This window comes from Taurulus bubalis (genome assembly GCF_910589615.1).
Source record: "Taurulus bubalis genome assembly, chromosome: 2".
NCBI lineage: Eukaryota > Metazoa > Chordata > Actinopteri > Perciformes > Cottidae > Taurulus > Taurulus bubalis.
This window is the reverse complement of record NC_136590.1, coordinates 25,286,430-25,312,338: the sequence shown is the minus strand read 5'-3', so window position 1 is coordinate 25,312,338 and position 25,909 is coordinate 25,286,430. Positions and strand designations below refer to the sequence as shown.

The 25,909-nt window shown below is 40.5% G+C and overlaps 1 protein-coding gene across 1 annotated transcript in view; it reads left to right on the top strand.

Annotated features, from left to right (window-relative positions):
• LOC306732840 (polypeptide N-acetylgalactosaminyltransferase 10-like) overlaps window positions 1-25,909 on the top strand; it is a gene marked incomplete at its 5' end in the record, with an annotated part of 74,280 nt that overhangs the window by 14,905 nt on the left and 33,466 nt on the right. Inside the window, 3 exons of the mRNA XM_079214009.1 lie at window positions 3,840-3,942; window positions 8,079-8,217; window positions 12,086-12,252. Of these exons, the coding sequence (XP_079070135.1) occupies window positions 3,840-3,942; window positions 8,079-8,217; window positions 12,086-12,252 (409 nt within the window). The remainder of the gene's footprint in view (window positions 1-3,839; window positions 3,943-8,078; window positions 8,218-12,085; window positions 12,253-25,909) is intronic.

Here is a 25,909-nt window from a genome sequence, read left to right as displayed (position 1 = left end):
TTGGATTCTACAAACTGCTGTTTTACTGGACTACACGTCATCATTAATATCAACTTGAGAGATTTGTTCCAGCAAGCCGAGGACGGACGTTCAAAAGCTCGTGCTCGTGTCTGCAGCGATCTCTGTGTGCGCGCTGTAAGTGTTGTGTGAGCGCTGGAAGCCCCGCCCCCTCGAGCCCCGCTCTGCATGCAGGCGGACAACAGAGTGGAGGAGTGAGCTCTGATCCGCGCTATTTTAATAGTATCGATACATCAAAATCCTATCGTTTTTAACGTACGGGTACCGCGCTACCTTTTTAGTATCTATATACCGAGCAACATTACAGAGTAGTGTAAAAGAAAAAGGATTTAAATCGGCTCAGGCACCGGAAGAAAGCACCGAAATCTGCGTTGCTTTTCGGTCCGGTAGGTACCGGACGTGTTGGAACCGGTGCCAATATGGCACCGGTTCTCGGTACCCAACCCTACTCATCAGTAGGTAAATACTGAAAAACATTGTGCTTTACAGAAAATTAAGCAGCCCTCAATTCTCCTCCCGACCCCAGAGTTTTTTTCCTGTCATGCAGCAGCGCCATCAGTTGTGAATGTTATATTCAGTAGGCTGTTTAATTTAATTATCCTAAAAACCCAGAGTCTCCCCCTTATCAGGATGGTTTGTCCCAACAAACTAAGTCAACGTTGACTTATTTTACTATATATAGCCTACTGTAACTTCTGCACTTCACTAACACCAGTAAGTAAGTTGACCTAAACAATTAGTAAAGATAAGTTGGAAGTAAAAATAAAAAAAGACTGTATGCATGTGACGTAAACTGACACGCATGTGACGTAAACTGTCATCCCTGATGCATGAACAACTGACGCTAGAAGGAAAACAAGCACCATTGATTTAAGCGTGGACCACTCGCCAAGCTGCAGTACTTGACAAGTGGGGAGTGAGAATATATTTTGTTTATCAGAGCTTGTTTGTTGAAAACAGCTGCTGCTGGAAATGATGTTGACACGAGTGCTGAGAAAAAGAAAAAAGCTCTGTTGAGCTGCAGAGTTGTGGTTCTGTGTCAGGGACACGTTGGGTTCATTCTACCCACAGTATTTATGTTGTGCTTTTCCACCAATGCCTTGCTTTAATATTGATTCCTCAAGTAAAACGAGAAAGAGCAGGACTGATGACCAAACGTAAGAAGCACAGCTTACTTGTCTTATGATTGCAATACCTTTGTGTCTGTTGGCCTCACTGTGGATGTATAATTTAATCTTTGGCTCTTATATGAATAATTCCTTTTTGGTGCAAAAAGTCGGCTCTCGAAAGAACTTGTAGCTCGACCAAGATTCAATATAGCATTATATGAAACACCACTGCACCTGTTTGCTAGCATATTCTAATTGCAATATACTATTGCATACATTAGACATTTTTGTATGGATTTATTGCACTGTATATTTAGTTTTTTTTGTTATTCATTGACTTTAGTATGGTTTCCATATAAACTCCACTGAAAAGGGAACCCTTGAGCTCTGCACTGGTGTAATGCAAAGTGACAATACATTCAAAGTGAACTGCATTCTATCAAACTGAAATTAATTCATTTTATATGAATATGCCTCTCCAGTGAGGACGGAATGTATGTTTCACGGGAATGCTTCGTTAGTGTTGTGTCCAGTTTAATGTCCTGTATATTATGAATATTGTTATTATTATATTAGTGATTAAGTAAGCTTCTCTGGGAGTTAGATTATCCTGTTTGTTTGCTCTCTGAAAAGTCCTCAACATCTGCTGGAGTGGTCGCTTTTTTTTAGAACACAGCTGGATGTCAGGTTCTGGTGTGACACAATGCACTTCATTCAAGAATATTTTGGTATTCTTATTCTTTAACCTTTTTTTCTGTCCAGTGGGCTTGTACAAGTGTGTCATGGCAGATTCAGAAAATAATCGGAACTTTAGATAACCGTGTCAATGACCAGCATACACACATAATCCCATCTGTGCAAAACTGATCAATAATACCATAGAAGGCTATATGCATCATGCCCTATAAGTCCTACATTGAAGTTGTGCTTTCAGAGTTCCATAAAATACATGAAATATTTTTAACAGCGTCAGCAGAGGAATCGGGGAAGAATAATGAGTGCTGTTAATGCCATGCCACCGGAGGGTTGTACTGTCACTGTAATAATGAGGACCTGGTCAAGTATATGAAAAATGTCTTGCCACTGCAAAGCGAACAATGACTGCAATGACTGAAATGTACGTATTATGTATACAAAATTGACGTAATCACTCTGACCTCGTCATACAAGTCAATCAGAATTCATCGCATCGGTAAAGCCACCAATCAGAATAATTAGCCGGTAATTATTCTTGTGGCACTGAACAATTGAGTTACTAATTTTCCACAGTTAATTCAACTTAAATGGCTGTTCTGTTGACGCGCTGTGTTTCGAATGCCTGCTCTGGGGCTTCAAGTCTTTTTACATTTTCATGTAATTACACTAATAAACATAAATAGTAAGTTCTAGTTGATTTGAAGTCAAAAAGATTTAGACTTTAAGTCCCAAATCCATACTACATACTAATTCTAGGCATGTTTTCAGAACAGTGTGTTCTTGCTGTAAAAGTGACAGTAAACAATGCTTTATTTCTGATAAAATGTTGTATTTACACTATTCTCCCACAATGCAATGCACAATCATAGTAGACAACATACACACACAGCTGTAAGAAAAACAATGCAGAAGCAAATTTTAATGAAATATAAAATATTTATGTTAAGACTTGCTTTCGTTCTAAAGCCGCAGTTTGACTGACTTCCGATAACACATGCACAATATGCAAAATGTAATTTTGATTTATTGTAAACTACAAATAACCGTATATTTTTAAGATGAGAATATTGCATGAGTTTTAATTATGTTTTATACGGTATTTGCCACAGTAGATAACTCTGAAATGGCGAGCAGAATGGAAGCAGCTGCTGGAGGCACATTTCACTCATGAACACACTCCCATTACACCCAGAGTTGTTTTGTTTGCTTGTGCTGTGACATCAGCTAACAGCCTGGTTAATACTATTCCGTGCAGTCAGACATGTCGTTTGTATTAACAACATTTACTAATTGTATCCTCCCATGGAGCTAATTGATTTATCATTGTGCTGTGATCCTATAATATCCTTAGAGTCACATAAAGTAATTTCTAAAGCAGAGAACATTTCATAAATGGCTGTATTGAATTGTAATGTTGAGTGGAAAATAATAGCTTTGGTTATGAGGGTGTGTACTGCATGTGTATGTCTGTGCATATTTGTCACAGCAGTGAAGCTGAATGGCATTTTCTAGGTGAAAATATAAAGAGATTTCCCACCCTTTGTGTAAACCCCCAGCTGCCAGCAGCACACATAACTTACATAGATGTTTGCTTACAGCCAGGAGTAAAATGAAACAGAAAGTAGGTTTCTATAAAGGTTTGTTGAAAAGAAAATGATATAGGTGTATTTTATTTTATTCAGGTCATTTTACTGCAACAATTACATTTTTAAATAGATTATATAGATTGTTACGGATCACATTTGTATTGTTTTGTACCACAAGATATCTTCCTGTATTTTGTTTACAGTTTAATATCAATGACAAAGACAACTGTTTGTTTTCTTCCCTTGTTCACCACCACCAGAAATTCGTTAATGTTTCACAGAAACATTTCTCGTTTTTTTTTAAAGAAACATCTTTCATTTCTAGATCATGGGAAGGGGAGTTTTTGTGTGATTCGACTAAATTCAGAAACCGACCAGCTAAAATGATGAAGGTCTAAATGGTTTTGTATTTTGTTCTGTGTCCCTGCAGGGGTTGAACCAGATGAGGAAGGTCGCTCAGGTGGGACTCGATGGTGTGCGGCGGACAGACTGGCACGACTACGAAGCGATGAGGAGAGATGCTGCTCGCTCAGGTAGGTCCTCATTCTGTGCTGATGCTTCCGTTTTGTTTGGGCCTGTTTTCTTAGAACATCTGCTGTGTTTCAGCACTGAGGCCACACACACACACACACACACAGACACACACACACACAGCAGAACTCTATTGTGATGTTTTTTTTCTTCTCTTAATTCCTTTCAAGTGGATTCCTCTCTCTCCGAAGCAGTGTGAATCAATGCTGCGAGTACAGTTCTGAGTTTGTAAATAAACACAGTTAATCTTCTACTATAAGCATTGATTCAGTCTCATGCATTGAGTAGGAAACACAGCGTTGTTTTTTATATTATTAGGTGGTACTTAAGACCAGTGGCGCCGACAGGATTCTATTTCATAGTACGCACAAGAACTGCCTGCCCGCTTATAGGCTACCTTTAATGTCTAGGTTTCCCACACATGGACATATAAATGCATTCTACTCAATGAGCGAGAGAGAGATTGATTCATGTTTGTTTGCATTTACCACACACATTTCAAATAATCGGCCAATAAGAATGAAAAAGAGCCAGATAACAGAAAACAATTTAACCAGAAGCACCTCAATCTTACTTTAGGCCCTCTGGCTGCAGTAGCTTTGGTGGCCCTTGCCTCACTTAGCCACACAATAGCCACAACAACATTAATTCAGAACCCTCCCCAGATTTGTTTTCTTACTTGTGTGATCCAAACTTTTCCAATAACTGCAGAGCCTTGGTAGGTCCAAAAAGACCAACTCTACTCAGAAAAGATAGATGTTACCAATTCCAAGTTTCACAACATTTTGCCAAATATTCTGCTTCAATCCACAGTTGTTGGCATCTAGCCTTTCAAAAACAAAATTTTTACTTCTGGGCAAGCCTATTCATTAATAGCCCAGTGAAAACAACGTTATCTCACATAAATTCTTTAAATGACCACAACTCTTTAACAGCGGATTGTGTGCAGGTAGCAATGAACACTTGATAGATTTAGGAAAACAATGTCACAAACAGAACTTCACAACCCTTGGCACAAATATAACCATATTATCCTGTTTTTGCTGGCTTCTTACGCCCAGCTAAATAAACAGGCCAAACCATCGGAAAACACTGTTAAAGGGTGGACGGAAGAAGCTACAGCTGCTCTACAGGACTGTTGTCAGGAATGTACAGAATGGCCTATATTCAACGATGACGCCACCCAGGAGATCCTGGGGAATATACATCAATATCCACATCACATATCAACAAATGTGTTGATAATGTGGTCATCATAAAACAATTCCTCAATCATAAAGCATGGATGAATGGAGAGATGAGCGCACATGTCAGCTGTCAAGTCTGCCCCGCCTCCAGTGGACCGGCCACTGTCAGTAACCACAGTAGCTGTGGGAAAAAACCCTGATGAGAATGAATACGAGTAAAGCTGCTGGATGTGATAACATCCCTGGTCATGTACTTAAGAGCACTTGCCAATCAGCTAACCGATGTCATCCCTGTGATTTTCAACATATGACTGTCACTGGTAGCCATAAGTCCTCCTCTCTAGTATTGAACACCAGAGCCCCCCAGGGCTGTGTGTTCAGCCACCTCCTTTTCACACTGTACACCACAGACTGCTGCCAGGAAGAGTACTCTGTCGGGAAGTTTTCAAATGACGATACCGGACGGATTACAAACAACGATGAGACCGCATAATGGAGCTCAGAGAACAACCTAATGCTCAAAATCAAAAATCAGAAGAAAAAAGGAGATGAAGACACACACCCCTGTCTACATCAATGAAGCTGAGATGGAGTAAGTGGACAGTTTTATGTATCTGGGAATCAGCATCACAAACAACCTGACATGGTCATCACACATCTCCATACTGGTAAAGAAAAAAATAAGCTCTTAAGGAATCCCCAGGATAGTTATTGTGACATTTCACAGAGGAGCATTAGAAGGCTCAGTGGAAACATTACAAACTGGCATGGGATGTGCACGGCCCGGGTCAGGAGGGCTCTTCAGCGGGTGATTAAAACTGCCCAGAACATCATTGGTCTGACGTTCTAATGATGTGAGTGTTGGTCAGACGCCACTTCAAATTAGGAAAACATATTCTTTTCACTGTTTCCTGATGATGTGTAGACCAGACTGTCTGAGCATCAGTGATATTAGTGACACGAGGTGCCTGCGAGGAGCACAAAGGATATTGAAAGACAAAAACCATCCCAGCCATATATCCTGATCACCCTGTTGCTGACTGGCACGTGTCACAGAAGTATCAGCTTCCATACCAGCAGACTTCAGAGTAGCTTCTTTCCTCAGGTTGTAAGACCCCCTGCATTCATTCTCCACCCAATCATGTTTTTTTTCTATTTTATCAGGTAACAAAATGGGACTGCAAAATCAATTTTTGTTGCGCAACCCTGTTGTACAACGACAATAAATAAACCGTGTACCTTTTGACACAGAACCTGCAGAGAAATATGGAGTATGAATGTGGGACACAGCTTGTGTTTGAATATCTCAGCGTGCAATAATGGAGAAAGGCAAATTGAGAGACTGGGTTTGAATGGTATGGCTGCCTAGAGAGAGATGGAGACAACCAGAAAGGTAGACAGTGTACATCGCAATACCCAAACCTGTCTAGAGCACTTCACATGCCGCCAGCTAAGTAGGAACGTGTGTCGAGTGCAAGTAAAAGCATTGGCGAATTTGAGTTTGAAGAAAAGCACTGGAAGAATCTGAAATTCAGTCAAATGGAATCTTATAGGATGTTTTTTTTTAAATATATCTTCGGCTTCATATTTGCCTGAGGAGGACCAGAAAACACAAAATAAGTGACATATGTGAGTGTGTTATGCAAGGAAAAGAACACTGTTAAGTTGAAGAGTTTATCTCTGAAATGAGCCAAAAAAGTGAAGAGATATTTTTTTCACAGTCATTACCTTCAGGAATGTAGACAGATCATTTCTTCCTAATGAAACAAGGCAGCTCGCTTTAATTTTAATGCTCTCCTCTGAATATAGATAAGCCTCCATGCATGTGTCTGTGTGTGTTTGTGTGGAGTGCATTGATGAGTGGCTAATGAAACATGCAGCACAGTGTAATTTGATGCACTCCTGAAATGAGCTTGAATGTTTGTGTGTGGAGACGGGTTGTTGGACTGATTAGATACATGCTTATGTGTACATGTTTTACACCTAATCCAAGTGCTATACATATACAGTATATGTATATATATATTGACTGTCTGTCTTGACCTGAAATGATAGTTTGATTAATGAATTACTCAATGGACTGAAAACGTATTGGTACATTTGTTATTAAAGTCATTGTTCCACAGCCGGTTCCAGTGTCTCAAATCTGAATATTAGCATATTGTCTCACTTATTTATGAGATTAAACTAAATAGGTTTGGGTTTTGGAGTGTTGGTCAGACGTCACTTCGAATTAGGAAAACATCTTCTTTTCACTGTTTCCTGACGATGTGTAGACCAGACGGTTCATAGATTAATCAGGAAAATAACCAGCAGATTAATCAATCATGAAAATAATTGTTATTACAGCCCTAAAAATAACATGATATGTGCTTGAATGCTTTGATACCTTGCACACATTTTGTAAATGTAGCTAGTTTTCTCCAGATTTCTCTGTTAAAATAAATAGTGTCTCAGAAGACTTCCTCTTTCTATAAAGGATACACTGATTAAAACGTTCAAATATCCTGTGGAACAGAAACAGATTTGAATGTTTAATGTGAGTTATCAAATTAAGAAACATTTATGAAGCCAACATGTTAGTACTGTATTCATAACTCTCAAACCAACATTTGTGGCATATTGTATCTGTCTCTTTCATCTATTTCACAAAGGAAGTGTCATATAGGTAATTAAAGATGATTTCTTTCAGTGACACTGCCATTTATACACAAACACCTGGTCTCCTCCAGCCAGAAACCTTTAACCAGTGTCAATTGATTTTTGGCCACTTGGGGGCCACAACTGTTGGAGTAAACACACCGTGATCATCGACTTATTTAAATATTGAGTGGATACGGAGAAAAATAAGCTTACGTAGTGTTTAAGTCCAAATGTATGTGTCTGAGATTTGTACAAAGGCTCAGGGTTAAAGGGGAGTCACTGACCTGTACTGTGTGTGTTGGATTCAGGTAACGGCGAACAGGGAAAACCGTTTCCTCTGTCAGAAACTGACCGGGCCGACCAGGCTTACAGGGAGAACGGCTTCAACATTTACATCAGCAACCGGATCTCCCTAAATCGCTCCATTCCTGACATCCGCCATGCAAAGTAAGTCCTGTGTGTGTGTGTGTGTGTGTGTGTGTGTGTGTGTGTGTGTGTGTGTGTGTGTGTGTGTGTGTGTGTCTCCGGGTAAATGTATGAAAGCATACCTTAAACAAAGTCGGACACTTGCTACGCATGGTCAACAATACATGCAATTTAAATGCATTGCAAATGGAGCCTGTGAAATGCCAAGATAAAGATAATTTTTAGAAGTAGGACCAATGGACTCAGATTTCCTTGAATCGTTCAATCATATCTGGTGAAAAAAGTCACGAGCAAGCAGTAAAATGGGGAAGTATATTATTAAAGTCCCGGACATCCACCTGTGTATCTTCATGGGAACGTTTTTGGTGCAGTATTTGTCATGGATGACTGCTGCATCTGAAAATGGAGGATAAAAACATGATTTTCAGGTCATAGAATGTAGAGACCAGGGCCTATTGAGACTCCTGCATGCTCCCCTTCAAGCCCAGCATTGTATTGTTGAGGCCCACAGTTTTTCTTTTGCCTGCTTGACAGACTATCATCTGGCTCTTGTCCATTCCCTTTCTTTCATGTGGAAAGCAGCTTTGAATGCTTTCTCATTGCCAGTTTCCCCAAAAGGACTGATTCTTTTTTTAACACCGGTGCTTATAAAAGCAGGCCTTCCTTGACCGTACACATCTCTTGTTCAACAGGTACTCTGGAATAAATGCAAATCCTTTTTTTTCTAAAGGGGCAGGCACATTATTTGACAGTCAACTGACTGATATGCATGATAAAATGTGAATCCTGGTTTTAGAATATGGTAGGCGGCTTAAGCTTATTAAATCCGCTCATACCCATTTTGATTCCTCGTACATACAGCAGAGGTGTTTTCAGACGTTTTAAGAAGGGGCAAGTGAAAGTCACGTCTCAGGTCAAGTCTGGAGTTCCTTTGGGTCCGTGATGAATCTTCATTAGCAGATAGCTAATCAAGATGCAAGTCTTTTGGAGGGAAATGCTGATCAATACAATGACCCAGCAGTTAAATACTTTATTTCCAAAGCTGTTATTAGTATATTTTTTTACATGAATGAGACCAACTTTATTTATGAAACAAAAGAGTAAATATCTAAATCAATGTCTATATCAATACAAGGCCTTTTAGGAATCATATTGTGATGAGATCATATGTTGATATATCGTGATAAACAATTGCATTGTCTTCATTGATAATAAAAAGCACATACTAACTTGAATGTTTCAGACAATCTGATCATACCCAGTTACAGCTAACTATCTACTTAATCGGAGTACTCTGTTGTTGTGTGCATATGTAAATGTAGTCAGTGTATTATAAAAAGGAACAGAGCAGACTCTTTCTGCTGAGGAGTCTGAGGTCTTTTGGGGTGCAGGGAGCACTCCTGAAGACCTTCTTTGACTCTGTGGTGGCATCAGCCATCTACTATGGAGTGGTCTTCTGGTGCAGCAGCATCACGGCAGCTGACAGGAGGAGACTGGACAAGCTAGTGAGGAAGGCCAGCAGTGTGCTAGGGTGTCCTCTGGATACTGTGGAGGTGGTGGGAGACAGAAGGATGATGACTAAGCTCTCGTCCATGATGAACCGCGCCTCCCACCCCATGCAGGACACTCTGGCAGCGCTGCACGGCTCCTTCAGTCACCGGCTGATTCATCCCTGGTGTCTGAGGGAGAGATACCGCAAGTCCTTTCTTCCCGCTGCGGTCAGGCTGCACAATATGCTGAGCTCTCAGTAGACCACGAACACTTTGATCACTTTGCACACTTTTGAACGCTTCTGAACACTTTAACCACTCATCTGGTGCAATATCCAACACGTGCAATACGTTTAAGTACTTTTATATACTTTTTTTATTCAGTCTGTAAATTTAATATTCTTCTTTACTGTTTTTTATTGTTTCCATTACTGTTTATTTCTATTACTTGATTTTTTTTTATCTTTTATTCCCTTGTGAGCAATGCTGCTGTAATCCTGTAATTTCCCCACTGCGGGACTAATAAAGGATTATTTTATTTGATCTTATCTGTATAGTGGCAATTTATTTTATGTATGTATTTACTTTGCACTTAAATTCAATAGAAAACAATCAAAAAAGAAAAGATGTATTCCACACAGGAGTATACCAAAATAGGTTTCATCATGTGATTATTAAATTAAAACCTTTTATTTGCTGAAATACCAGAAAATGGAAAAATATCATGTTACATATCGAGATATGAAATGATCTACCATGATAGACAATTCTGGCCCTTCAGTCTGTATTAGTGTTCCAGGACTTCAGCAGGCCAAAACAAAAGACTTGAATATGTTTGCTGTTATGTCTTGAGTCAAATCAAGTCTCAAGCAAGTCAAGTCCTTCCCTCCATCAATAATCTACAAGTGTTTACGTGACAACAGCAATAATGGAAGTCCAAAGTGAATTATTAGCATGTAAATGGTGTTGAGGACTGATGTAGCCCCAGTGGCTGCCAGACACTTGTCACCCTGCTGTGACCAATCACATGCACCCACCTGCCCCTCCTCACCGACCAGCCGCCACTCCACCTGACTTCATTCACTTTGTCTGCCTTATAGGCAGCATCTCCCTCTCGGTGATTGGCATGTTGTCGGTGCCTCAGAGGCAGCCAGTCCCAGACCTGCGACTGACACATTTGATTTCTACACGCTGACAAGATTTAATTGAAGCACACACACACACACACACACACACACACACACACACACACACACACACACACACACACACACACACACACATATATCCTCTGTGGAATTGGACAGGGTTGGTTAAGAGTCACCAGCCGACTGCCTGCTTATCACTCCGCCTGCCTGTCTCCCAGCGTTCATATTTGAATAAATAACACGCAGGCTGATGTTCAACACGGACATTGATCGACTGACACAGTTCGCTACACACTCTCGCTCTTTCTCTCTCTCACTCTCTCTCTCTCTCCATCAGCGAGGGGACAGAACTCTCCTCCTGTGATTAGCTCCTATGCAGGGGTCATGCGGCTTGCTGTGATCATCATGTACAAGGCGATCGCTGTCACCCATCATCGGAGCACAATGTTAACAGCTACGGCGACTGATAACAGCTGTATGTGCTGCAAATAATAAAATTAAAGCCGTCTCTGATGTCACTCCAGAGCCTGCTGCACTGACCTAGCGTGAGGTTTGTTAGAATGTTAGAATGTCTCGAAGTCCACAGGAAGGACAGAGTAACTATTTTAACCACGTACTGATCACGCACCAAGCTTTTTTTGTGCCTCAACAAATCGTATACATAGCCATGTCAGTTCAGAGAATGCTAAAATGGTGATTTGTAGGGTTTAGAAAGACACTGGCTTACAATGTTAGGCCATATGTGGTTGTTTTATGTGGTTGTATTTATTGCTAAGCATTCATTTGTTTGCCACTACAGCCAACAACAGAGAGATATTTGATATCTCATATTTGAGAGATGATTTTACGTCTTATTAGTCACTATAGCGCTTTTTATAGCTCTTCACTGAAAACCGCATCTTTTCAAGAATATGATCTTCTCTTTTTTGTGAGTTATTTTTCTGTATTGTGTTGTGCACAGAGGCAATTTGGCACCAAAACCAAATATGTATGTGTATGTATATAGGACATGTTTCAGACATCCATTAAAGCCTAAACAAATCCATTTGAGCACTGAATCCATACGTCACCTCAGTGTCCCGAGATCTGCTGAGGTGGCCAGTGTTTAACCAGCAGGTGGATGAGGGTGCTTTCTTCCTTCCCTCAATTCGATGGATGGAAGGAAAACAAGAGTTGCAACAAGAGTTGTCCAATGGTCACTCTGCATGCATTACGTGTTATATTTATGTATTTCATTTTGCCCGTTTGCAGCTGTAAACAGAAGCTGTATGCAGAGAAGCTACCCAACACCAGCGTCATTATCCCGTTCCACAATGAGGGCTGGTCGTCGCTGCTGAGGACAGTTCACAGCGTGCTCAACCGCTCGCCCCCACAGCTCATCGCCGAGATCATCCTGGTGGACGACTTCAGCGACAAAGGTACAGAGGACACACACTCAGCAGAACACACACCTGCACAGATAACACACCTCCTCACATACAAGATGAACTGTGTTTGATTACTGTGTCACCTCTCTTTGAATGGCGGTTTGAACAGTTATGGCATAGTTTTTTTGATTCTATACTTTTGGTTGAATTTATATATATTACATAGGTTTTCTAAACTACATTGGTTTACTTTTTGTCAATCATTTTGCAAATTTCTGGTGCTAGTACTTCACAATTTCCCCATCACCAAATATGTGTCAAATATGGGTAAATGCACATGTCAAATGTGAGGTCTAACCAATTAAAGAGGGTTTCCATCAAAAATAAGAGTCAATCCTGAATTTCTATCCACAGTGCTGTGCATGTTTCTTTTCTTTTTTTTCAATAGAATGAAAATTTGCTTGATGATAAAACTGTTCAAGACAAAATGAGTAGGATTTCGGTAAATAAAACAATCTATTGACTCTCGGTCATCACCTATGATGAAACTCATATGTATTCTTTCTGCAGCGGCAGGAAGAATTTCCGAGCCAAATTTCTAACCCTAACCGTAAGCACAATCGTTATGTGCCAAAGTTGGGTGAGACTTACCTATAAAAGCCCAGTATTTATATTAAGTGATGTTTTCATGTATCATTGAGCCCAATGAGCCACTTTTCTGTCTCTGACCTATCATACTTTTTAAGATGCCTTTAAATCTCTCACCCAAGCAAAGAGAAGACACTGAATACTAAACTACATTAGATGTCAACACTTGCATAGGCTGAGTAGTCAAACCACAGTCTGAATGAAGTCATGAATCATGCTTTGACCTACGGTCTTCAAAAAGAAAAGAACATGGTCTGTGTGTGTGTGTGTGTGTGTGTGTGTGTGTGTGTGTGTGTGTGTGTGTGTGTGTGTGTGATATTTTGTCTCTCACTGTCCCTTCACTAGCCCTCTAAAGAAAGTGTTTAATTCCTTGTTAATTAGTGCTCCCTGTCACGGTCCCTCGTTGAAGGATGTGTTTACCTCCTGTCTCCACGATAATGAGATGTTCCCGCTGCCTCAGACTCATTTAGAGGTTAACACCCATCAGAGCTCGGAGACCAAACCCTCCCACTGCTGCTGCAGAGCGGAGAGGAAACACAAAGTGGCAAAAGTATGGCTAAAAATAGTGGAGTGTTTTTGAAAGAAATGGCTCGAGGCAGAGTGATCTGACAATTTTGCAAAGCAAGTAATCAATTTAATGTCCCACTTCATCCGATTAATAAGCAATTTATCTATGGGACTTCATAACCTATAATACATTAGAGTAGCCTTGTGACCAGTTAAAAAAACTCATTGGTGCTGGACACAAAAGACAATCTATAGGATTGAAAAAACAAGTAGTACCTGCACACTGGAATTACAGATCCCTTTTGTGTTGTGTCATGGATGTTTCGACCAAGTACAAGTCTACCAAGGGAAAGGAGGGATGTATTTGGGAAAGTGACATGATAATCATCCATTTGCATTCACATGTGTAAAGAAATTATTGTCAAAAAAATTAAATAAGGAAGAAAGAGTCTTGTGCAAGCGTCCAATCAATAGGTCTCAAAAGATGTAGCATAAACCTATCAACCTCAACTCATGAGCTATTCTTTAGCACTTTTAATCAAAACAAATCATCCACATTTTCTATTAAAATTCAGACAGGGGAAATAGGAAAACTTATTTTCCTACAACAGCCCTTCCCCTCTGACGTCACACGTCCCTGCGGGTTGGGAGGTGAAGAGCGACTCAGTTGTGTGAAAATAGCCCGGAACCTGCAATGGCTCTGGGCCTTCTGTCGTCTGGACGGACGGGAGAACGTTTCACAGATGGGAGAACGTTTCACAGCAGGGAAGGGATTTAACCTCTGCAGGCCGTCTGCTCCGCACTCCCTCTCTGCCACTGCCCTTTGATAAGAAATGAGTCGGGCTGTAATTAAGGCTTTAGAGACACAAGGACAAAGTAAACTTCAATTGGTTCTAGTCTCTAGTTGAATGGCTGGTGTTACAATGTCAGAGAGAATAGTCCCGGACTGTTTCTGTGCAGAATACAACAAATCAATGCTCAGCATTAGTACATTAGGGAGCAATTGCATTACAGAGGAGATGAAGAGTCATCTGTTATGAAGTGTGGTTCAGACATCCAGTAGGGTGCTTCATTTCTGGTACACCCAATAATTTACCAACCTGATTAATACATTTCTGCAAGAATGTGGAAAAAGTATGACGTGCCCTTGTTTTTGCATTTGTGGAGCGAACTTCATTTACTCCTTAAATGTATTTTCTTTCCAAGGTTAACGGAATGTTGGCTTCAAGCTGGGAACACAGCCCATAGCAAGTAACCAAAATGTATTTTTTAGTCTTAAAATGAATTTTAAAATATCTGAAGAAAACAAAATAAGTCCCCAAAACATCAATCACTTAAACATGAGGAGACACACTGTCGACAAATCGTTTCCCAATCTGCATCTATTAGGGCCGCAGCGTGCTTGTGAAGCGTGTTGGTTCCCCCACATAGGTGGTTTGACTTTGTCTGATTAGACCTCATCTCCGGTCTGTTCGGGCGGGTACAGACTGCATTTAATTGGCATCTCCCTGACTCTTTTGTTGGATTTGTGATTCCTGTTAGCATGGGACACATTCATCATTCAAAATGATTTCAAGGAATCCGGAGAGAGCCCACGTTCATCACAGCATAGTTTTTTTTTTTTTTTACCTTCAACCTGAGCAGAATTGTAATCAGCTAAAATAAGTGAAATCACCTGTGGGGTGTGCAGTGCATTTAACGCAGCACAACAGGACCCACTGAGGCAATCACTCAAACACAACAACATATCCACAGGGAGATGGAGAGTAAGAGAGTTGTTTTTAAATGAATGATAGACGGTGTTAACTTTAGCTCCGTTTACATATTTGGTGGTCTTTTTTTAATAGCAATGTAGTAAACAGGCTACACAATGCTTTACATCTTAATGAGGTCCCTCCCTGGGTCAGCACACTTTACCGGGCAAACTGGCCTAAAATAAACAAGCAGGGTAGATACGTTCTAATAGCGGAGCGAGTCCTCTATTTAAAAGAGTTATTTCTCTTCATATCACTGAACCAGGTTCAACACTGATCCTTAAAGGACACATAATCTGCATATGCACAAGTGCTCATACCCTCTGTCTGAAATGCATTGTTTTAGCGCCTGTCTCTTTAAGCCCAACTTTGGAAAAAAGCCCAGTCGGCTTTCAATGCTCTGGGTTTTCAGGTCTTCAGCTCTGTCAGCATATTCACGGGCGCCACTGCGGTTTGGTGTGTCAACTACAAGCGGTACATCTATACTGGCTGTTGTGACATAGCATCCTCAATGAAGTTCAGCTCTGTTTCATTCCGAGAACATGAAATACCAACACTCACTCACCAACGAACCCTATAGCGTCAGCATGAAACGCAACAGGCTTTCAATAAACTCCAATGTCAACCAAGTGAGGAGCTAGGAATAACAATGGGTTGGGCAGTCCAGATGGTTCATTTAAAAAGGCACAGTTTCTGAATATGGGATGTGTGCGTTTCTCCTTGGATGGCTTTGATCAACAAAAGGTAATGGACGTGGAAAATTAGCTTTTTATAATACCCCACATTTTAATTAGAAATTTAGCATTTACATTTGGCAATTCATCAAGCCAGGGTGAAGGATATTGATCTAGTTCCCACATGGTCAAATGTCTCACACACCAGGGGTGGAAGGTCTAAGTGAAGCAATAGAAACCTTTTAACTATATTCTGCTGTTTTTTTTTTTTTTTTGCTGAACAAGCACACATGTTAGTAATCTAGATCTAGGTTAAAAGCTACCTAGTAAACCGCTCTGTTCATTCAGTTTTAGCTGCCTTAATTCAATCCTTTTGGTCCAGTTACAGTTAACATATGAGCCTTTATATTCTCAAGCAGTGTGTGATCTAATTCTCATTCACAAAACAGAATCAATCTGTGTGAGTCATTAGCGGCCCAGCCCACCCTGACAAAGGTACTTCTCCTTTCATTACACACACACAGACGGGGAGAAACTCTTCCAATCAGTTCTGCTGACGCTAAGCTACCTCGTTCTGCTTAACAGCACACAGAGCCTACAGTCATACTAATGCCCTGTTATATTTATAACTTCATTATGCGCCATAACGTCTTGTAACAGTCACCTGGGGAAAGTTAACTCACGATGAGGCTGTTTTTTGTATGTTTTTAAACATTGTGAAGTTTGCCTGTAAGGGGAGTTACATTACACATGTTGTATTTATAAAAATGACCTCCCAGTTGTATTAATGTGGTCGTTAAAGGATCCTTCCAGTGTTGCTGAAAGTTAGCGTTGTTTTTCCATTGCAGCCTCTCGTTTATCAAACCTGCTGTGGATGTTTGAAGCTGTTTATATATTAGTTGGCTAAATTGAAACCGCCGTGAAACAGGTTTTTGCATTTTTCAGAAGAGAGTCTATGAGCGATATGAAACGGGATATAGAAACATCTTTCCTGAATGAAGTCTGAATTAGCAAGCATTCAACTCACTAGACTGATCAGTAGTTCCTGCTGTCAGCGTCTTCATAAATATCTCCACCAAACTACATGGAACCGAGTTGATTCACTCCAAACCAGTTGATGGAAAAGCACCAAGATTGCATTAATTCATACAATGCATACATTGATGGTTGCTCTCAGAGTTAATAGTGGCTTTTTGGACATTATCCAACCTTCAGTCATAACATCCTTCAGTTGAGGCTCAAGAGGCTCTCGATGCTCCATGCCTCATCCTGTGAGCTACATCTTTCTTTTTCTTTTTGTGGATACCAAAAGGTGTCAGCAATCACCATACTGATGCTGCAGTCGACGTCTGTGGGGAACCGCCAAGCTTGTTATCCTTTATCTATGCAGTCTTGCACCAGGGGGCAAAGCTTTGAGGCTTGACAACCCTCGTCCCATGGCTCAGTGAGCTCCACCAGAATGTTTCTGAGGATCACGACACTTGGATCATAGAGACTTGTGGACCACGATGGAAAAAGCTGCATCCTTTCTATTGTTTTGACCCTCCTGCTACCATCTGGCTACAGGACAAAACATTTTAGGAAAATTAACTATCTGCAAGAGGATCCTTTTATGCATGTATTTACAATATTCAAGGTGACCTTGAAATCCAAAAGAGAATGGATGGAAATAAGTGTTGGTGTAGCCACTCAGCAGTTTTCTATTCAACAGATTTCTAAAGAATAAACCAAACGTCCAAGCGGCTCTCAGGAGATATGTACTAACCCCATATTTAGCTGCCATTTAGCCATAGATGTTGAATGCTATTTGTCAAGTGGCAATGATTTTTGGAGAGGTATCATAGCAACAGGACCCCTGGAGGTATGGTGGGGAAAACATGTCGTGGGAAAAACCTCTTGGTCACTGAAGATACGGCTCAGTTTCACAGTTTCCCCAAGGCAATTGTTAAGTAGAGGTGATGGACGATGGTTCCACGAACGTATGATTTGATCGATCAACTGAATCCAACCCATCCTTAGGTATCTCATCTCCTCAATCAGTTTATTATCAATTTAATTAATAGATGAGGGTTTAAAAATCCACCTCACTAAATTAAAAAAACACCCTTTGCTGTCTTGTGTAGGCACACTGCCCCATCAGAGAAACTGAAACTGTTTGGAAAACGGCAGGCAGGCAGGCAGGCAGCCAGTCGGAAGAAGAGCAAAACGATCGTTTACAGCGAGAGAACCCTTCAGTCCTGTTCTTGGCTCTTCAATCAATGAAGAAACACTCTCCAGTTATTAAGGGAACTCAACTGATACTATTCCAGCATCTACGCTAACTTTTTCAGGAGACACAATTGTTGCTGAGAACAAACAGATGCCTCAAAAAAAAAAAAAGACCGAACAATTTGTGTCCCTATAGACAAAACCAATAGATTGCGAGACTACATTTCACAAAACTGCCATGCGACTGTGTTGTTTGGTCAAGCAGACACTGAATGTACTCTCCAGATTTGCAGAGGACAATTTTTTTCATAGTGACCTTCAGCAAATTCTTGTTTGGATTGAATACCCCATGAAGTGGTTATCTTTTAAAGAGGTTTCCCTAACCTTAACCCCAAATATCATCACATTATCAACTAAGATATTGGGTCAACATTATTGCCATATATGATATTGCCAATGTCACAGAACTATCTCTTATAAAGTGATTATAATAGTCGAGCGATAGCCATAGATTTCCCTGCTGTCACACTGGATAAATAGTGGTGTGTGTGTCTGGCAGCTTATCATTGGTGGATGAGCAAGAGCAATAAATTCTGCTGGTGGAGCCTAAGTCATTTCACAGATTTTTGGCCAGACGTGGCAGGAAAAGTAGCTTTTACTTGTCTCAGAAAGAATTGAAAGCTGTCTTTAAAAACAAGTGGAAATCGACTATAATTTACGGGGAAGAAATTAATTATTATTTGGTCGAAAGGGAGCAGGAAATTGGAAAGTCTTTTGCCTTTATGATTTTTATTGGACATTTGTTTCAGATATATGGTGCATAAAAAAATCAACACTGCTTCTCCATGTTCAGTTTTGACTCTGGGGATAAAACTGTTTCCAGTTCCAGAGTGGTCTGGCTGGTTCATGTTGCACCAGAAGATCAAAATTGTATAGTCCCTAAACCAGTCAGTGTTTTATAAATCAAAGATGGTATTTTGAAACAAATTTGTTGACTGACAGGAAACCAGCGTAAAGACCAAAGAACTGGAGTGATGACACTTTCTTGCGAGCAGCAGCGTTCATCGGCTGTCTTGTGGATTCTTTAGTGAAACCAGTAGTCTAGTCGACCTATAGTTGTTGTTTGCAACCAATAGAAGTAAACACAGTTTTGTTTAGATAAACAGTTGACCAAGATGTGTACAATATAGCCATATTTCTAACATATTGAATAAAAAAAGAGAAAGGATAATTGCTTTCGGAAACCATTGTAATGTGTGTTGTCTGATCAGCACAATGTTTAAACATTGTTTATATTGAAAGTATCTGCAAAGTGCCAGATCAAAATGTTTGTACCAAATGTATAGCAACAATTAAACCACATTTGCAGTATGGTTTGTACTGTGGTAATGTAATCTATTTTTCAGATACATTACAACCACTTTGATAGTACTATGGGCATTGTAGGTAAAACAAAAGTAGTATGGAGCCGTGCGAGGGGGTAATATTAAAGTCGTAAATTTATGAGAAAAAATAGTGCAGTCTAAAACCATGGTAACGAAAAATAGTGTGTTTTTGGTTAAGGAACCACAGATGCTACCGTTAAACACTACATTAACGCAAGCCTCTAAATGCAAAATATATTATATTAGCGGTCTCTCCATTCATCCGACCATTTTCATCCACTTATCCGGGGCCGGCTCATCAGAGTATCCCAGACATCTAACTCTCCCAAACAAACTCTAAGGACATAATTCACCATCATATGTGATAGTTGAGCTCAAAGGCTGTTTTTTAGTCTGTTTTTTATCTGATGGGAAATAAAAGACACACACTTTTGTGTTGTTAATGGCAGAAGTTGTTTGTCACTAAAAACTTCTAACTTTTACAGTATTATGATGTATCTTCATGAAAGAAGACTGTAAGAACTTGATAGAAAACATGTTTATTTCAGGACGTTCTGCCAACGCCGTCGTACCGCCACATTGGTACTGCCGCATCCAGGGTTTTTAAACTGCATAAACACTCAATTTGGAACTTTAAAGGTTTAATGAAATGATGTTGTATAAAATCAAGTTGATTACAAAAAACATTATTCACAGCCATAGCTGTGGAGGGATTCTTGTACATATTCACACCTTGACACCTGGGGACCGGCCAGTGCCAACACAGCCTGTTGTCCCATACAAACAGCACCAGTAGAGCGGTTTGCTGCTGAGAGCTTTGTTCACCAGTCTGACAGGCGTTAATGATGCAGGGAAAGGTGTTATTAATTTATTTCCCATGGCCGTGTCACAGTAGGGTTGCAACAGGGTGAAGTGAGTTCCAAAGAATTCTGTTGGTGTTTGTATTGAAATGTTTATTCTCTGAAAACTATGGAGCAATGAAACATTGATTCACTGTTTTTATTTTCTTCGTTCTTTACAAAAAAGATCATACTGATGTGTTTTGCCATCTTCGTCCCATTTACCATTGCGATTGCTTCAGATTGTTGGCTGCAGGCTACGTGATCAGCTGACAGTTGGTTTTGGTCTGTGGTGCAAGTCTTTGCACCATTCTGGTCGCTGATGTTTTTCTTCCCTTTGTCCTAGTTTTTTTTAATAGTTCTAAAACAAAGTGCTGTCTTCACATGACTCATACGACAGGACTAGACCGCTCTAAGAAGTGCACTGGAACGGTACTGAAGATTAAAATTGAAATACAAGAAATTGGCGAATCACGTAAATCACATGTATGTGCCAGTTAAAAATTCATTCATCTGTAAAAGTGGTTTCTAAAGTAGGTCGATTTTTCCCTTGGAAGACATTACCATGACTCTCCACCAATGTTTTATAATGCATAAGCCCTTTTCTTTTAAAACTACTACGTTAAAATGATTGTTCTTTCAAACGGCCTCGTTGATTTAGAATTGGCAACCATTTTTGTTAAACTATATCACTGCAACGGTAATGTATGCAGATCAAACAGTTGCTTCAGTGGAAAGCACCTCAGTAAAACTGTGCCAAATGTTCAATCCAGGTTCTTCTTGAACCATGGTGGTAAAGATAATGTTGGATTTGGATGAAAACTGTCCTGTCTGTAAGTAGGACACTTTATTTTGTTGTATTTGTCAATAACTTTGATTTTGTTTTTCTTCAAATAAAAAGACAGTAACAAAGCCTGTATTTACTCAGTGAATCGGACCACATAGGCACACTTCACTACCCGCTTCTGTGATGTAAACTCGACCATTGGCAGCTTGATTTATTGCTTTCCTAATTCCTGCTCCCCATTGGGATCAGTTGGGCAAATGGCTGCCATACTTCATTTCAAATAAGGAGGGATCTGCACGCTGCTCTTATGCAGAGGGACTTTTGATGTATTTCCAGTCAGATGTTGAGGCTTATTGGCGGTCGGACAGCATGGCTCCTAGCAGGTGTCAGCACGGCCTCCAACCTGACGCAACCACAGGGTCTGCTGCTAATTGTGCAGAAAGATATCTCATATTCTGTTGGAAGAAATATTTCCATTGTGTGATGAAAGAGAATGATTGTAACCTCCGTCAGTGCTGCCAACCCAAGCTGCTTGTGAGTTGAATCCAGAGACATTTCTGTGCCTGCTCCTATTTGCTCTCATGGTGAGACAAAGTAGTAAAACATCAAGAGCCTTTTCAAGAATTTATTATTGAGAAAAAACATCCAGATGACAGTAACTGTTGTCACCCTGTGCCTGTGCTGGCGATAGCAATGGCTGGAGGCATTTAAAAAAAAAAAAACTATGTTGCTTAACTATTTGTCAGTCCATTACATTATGACGAGGGTAATTCTAGTTCTAAGTAAATGTCATTGCAATTTGTCATATGTGAGATATACCATGTGCACATTGTTATGCTTCGGCTGGAGTTGGGCACAACAGGAATGCTGGATCCTGGAGTGACTAAAATGTTAAGGGTTCAAAACTGGGCATAACTATTGAATTTAGAAAACGTATGCTTACAATTGGAAAAATAAATTGGCAGAAGAAAAGCTAATGAAAGTACCAAAATCATTAGGGTGCGTCCTCTGGAGTCCAAGAATGACAAAGGCCAGTTTCACGTACATTTTTCATTATATCTTGTCAAGGAATTTTTTTTTCCCCATCAAAGACAAATGCCGATCTGACTACAGTGGTGATCAATTAAATGTCTGGAGGCTCCTGATAAGGAGTCATCCACTGTGGTTCAATATTCACAGCAAATGGCAAAGCAGTCTGGTCAGCAGCTGTCCAGATAGAGAATCTTGCTCTGAAGCAAAGTGTTTGTAATTGATGGACAACCTGACTGACAGGCCTATTGACCAAATCACATCACTACCCGTTGGCAATACCCATTAGCGGGCAAAAACTGAGGCATCTTTGTGTTGTAAAAAAAGTACTTAATGGAATGATTTAAATTTAAGAAACTTATAATAATGATTGAGTTGCTCTGGCTGCCCGGGAAGGCGGCTGCCAGCAGTGTAGAGCTACTTTGAAAATTCTTATCAACACAGGCAGCCTAACCATCTGCATGATGGATAGGTTTAGGGAGGATGCGGCGTTTCTTAGGAGATGACAGACAATTTGTGGAACGCAATACGATGGAAGCGAGTATGAAGCACGGCAGAGGAAGCTATGCAGAAAGAGACTGAACAAAGTTCAGCATGTTTATTCATTCATATGTGTGAGTGTTTGTGTATGTGACTGAGGGTGTAGGGAGATAATGAGATAATGGCGCTCAGTGAAGTGTGACGGAGAAACGAGGGAGAGAGTGATATGAAGAGGGAGGTTGAGAGGGAGACAGACGACAGAGGACAAAAGGAACTAATTAAGTGTTCCCATTTAGAGATGTTGAGCCATCAGTGGAAGCTGGCTGATCGATCCAAAGTCTTTCTGAGGAGAAGAGCACCAGATGAGTCACGTTTACTGTGTGAGGACAGGATAAACGTTGTCTGCTGTAGCCTTAGCGATGCATTTAGTAGCCTCTGCATCAAGCTATAAACTAGAAAATGTAGTGATGGAGGTGCATTTAAAAGCAACTGAGCAAATGCACTTATGTTAATAGGGACAAGGAAGTCCCATTCATCTTTTTCTTTTAATGTATTTGTGACAAGCATTGACTTCTCCTGAGGAAGGAACAGCCTGACTGAAAAAATGTAATAACAAAGCAGTCTAAAGCCTAATTTATGGTTCTCCGTCAGGTCGACGGCGTAGGTACGCCTTACGTGCACCTCCAAAAAATCCTAACTACGCGTCGCGTTGACACGGACCGCAAGCGCTGTGATTGGTCCGCTCGGACCGCTCGGTCTGTCTTCCTACACCACCTCCGCAAATGTCTTCTCTGTCGCCTGCGCTTCAACATTTGCAATATAAGCATTTGCTCTTCAATATTGATGAGCTCCAACTCCAAATGCAGCCGCTCCAACTTGGTCGCCATTGTTTACTGTGACCGGACGAAAAAGCAAGGATTCGGCTATAACCCCTGAAACCACACAGCCACACAGGTACACCCCCCTGGCGGCATGGCGGTTAATTGCAGAGCAACGCGGTCCCTCGACGCAGAACTTCGAATGCTCAACGACGGCGTCACTGATGGCGTCCTGACGGAGAACCATAAATTAGGCTTAACCCATGTTGGGGGGAAAAGTAAGATCTGTGGGGAAACAAACAAAAAAGACAAAAATTGCACCCCTCCCGCCGCCACTGATATATACACACACACATATATATATATACACATATAATAATGTGTGTGTGTGTGTGTATGTATGTATGTATATATGATGTTTGCTTCATTATCCACCACCTCCACTGCAGTGTTGTAAATTTGTTTGTTTGTATAATTAAGCAATAAGGTGCGAGAGGCAGTACTGTATCGTCAATAATGTACTGTTCAAGGGTGTTGTTGGCAAACCCTTGAATAGTACATTATTGTAGATACAGTACTGCCTCGAGTACCTTATTGCTTTTATAATACGGTTACCTGCAACTTTATAAATAGTAATAGTAAGCTCCCTTTCAGCACAAAATAGTTGTAGCCACCAAACGTTGTGTATCACATTACAGCGACAGAGAAAATAGTTCCGTATGTGTATGGCGGTTGCCGTACGGACTAGCGATTTGAAGGCCGGTTGAAAGCAGGGTGGAGGATAACACTCAGCCATCTATGTAAAGAAGTGCTCTTGCTGCTTCTGTCCGTCTTTTCTCCATCATTTTTCTCCTCCATGACGTTTAAAGAACTTTCCTCGCGTCGGAAAATTACCGACGTATTTATCTCTCACTGGAAATTATCACGATTTTGTGATCAAACCCTTTTCATTCCTCATCTTAGTTTCCGGTTTTATGCACTCGCTCATTAGTCTGTTCTCAAAGCGTTATCTGCTCTGCTCTCCTGATTGTGAGCCGTATCAACGTTTGACTGTACAGCAGGAACAGGGACCACAAATACATTATTCACCGCTGACATTCTCATCAAAAGTCATTCCCCCCAAAATATCAAAGTTTACACGAAACATGTTTGGTAACTGTCAAGCTTGAAATGACAACTAACGGTCGTGCAATTTAAATCTACCTGTTATTTTAAGTGCGCACTGATATGGAACGCTCTAAATGTAAACAGGCTGTACAGTACTTTATGGCTGAATAAAGTACACCCCGTGACTCTCTCTCAACCAATTGCCAACATGCACTTTCGTCCTTGCTGGTTTGATACACCCCTTAATATTACGCATGGACAATGCTGTGGTGGTACCCAGATTTACCAAAGTCTTACAAAGTTGTTTTCATCAGTACATTGGGATCATATAAAAGCACTAAAACCAGGTTCCACCCCTCACTCTGCAGTGTTAGTATAGTTAGTAAACTGTAAAAACTAGTTCTTCCTCTACAGTATGTTATGAATTCTGTTTTTTTTCTTTGTTCCTTCTTTTGCTCATGCATATGCATTTGTTGTGCAGTTCTAGAAAGAGATTATATTTAGAAAACCAGCGAACAATAGGGATTTAATTATCCCTCCTGGTCTGAATTCTCGTATCAGTAAAAATCTGCAATATACCTGCCATTCTAAGACACTCAGGGGCAGCATCTTTTGGTCTTTCGTTGTTACACACTATCCAGGTGGCACGACTCGTGTTCATCACAAAACAGAAGAGCGCAGTGGAAACCCTTTTTTGAAAGGTGGAGAACACAATCTGTCTGCCTCCACAGGCCATCGGGGCCTGCAGCTCGACATAGCTTAAAGCCTGCAGGACGTACTACAACCTCCCTCTGTCGTAAGTGTGATGTAGAATATGTCGGGTTGTGGCTGCAGACGTCTTTTTAAAACAGAATTGGATCCTCCAAAACAGAACTAGCTGTAGAAACCATTCACTCATAAATGACGATTTGCTCCATCCTACTCTATTTCCATCTTCCCAACCAACTGCTTAGTTTAGATGTTCACATGCATCAAGACATACTTTAATATGTTGCTTTTACCCCTGGTCTCTCTGTTCCTCTCCTTTACAGTAGAATCCATAATGGCAGCATTTTCATTTTTCTAAGACAAGTCTTCAATTGCTTTGACACCAAGGTTTCATTTCAATCTCAGGAACCACAACACATGACAGGTCTCATTGTACACCATCATAATGTCCCAGGTTGTGCCCTTGAAAGTGTCTCTTGTCTCCTGTTGGTTTCATTGTTGGTTTTTCCCTTTTTAATTTTGAACGTATAGGCAGTTTTTATGTGAGGTACCAGATAGGAAAGTCTACACATTTCTGGAGATTAATGTCAAAAAGGATTTGCAGATGGTTCTACTATCTTCATCAACCTAGACTCCTGTGAATACTGGTAATGGGAGTTTGAGTATCTCAGGGTCTTGGTTTTGACAAAGGGTAAGATGTGACACTGATCAAATGCAACATTCGCAGTAATGCAATGTTACTGGACTGTATGTGGCAAAAGAAT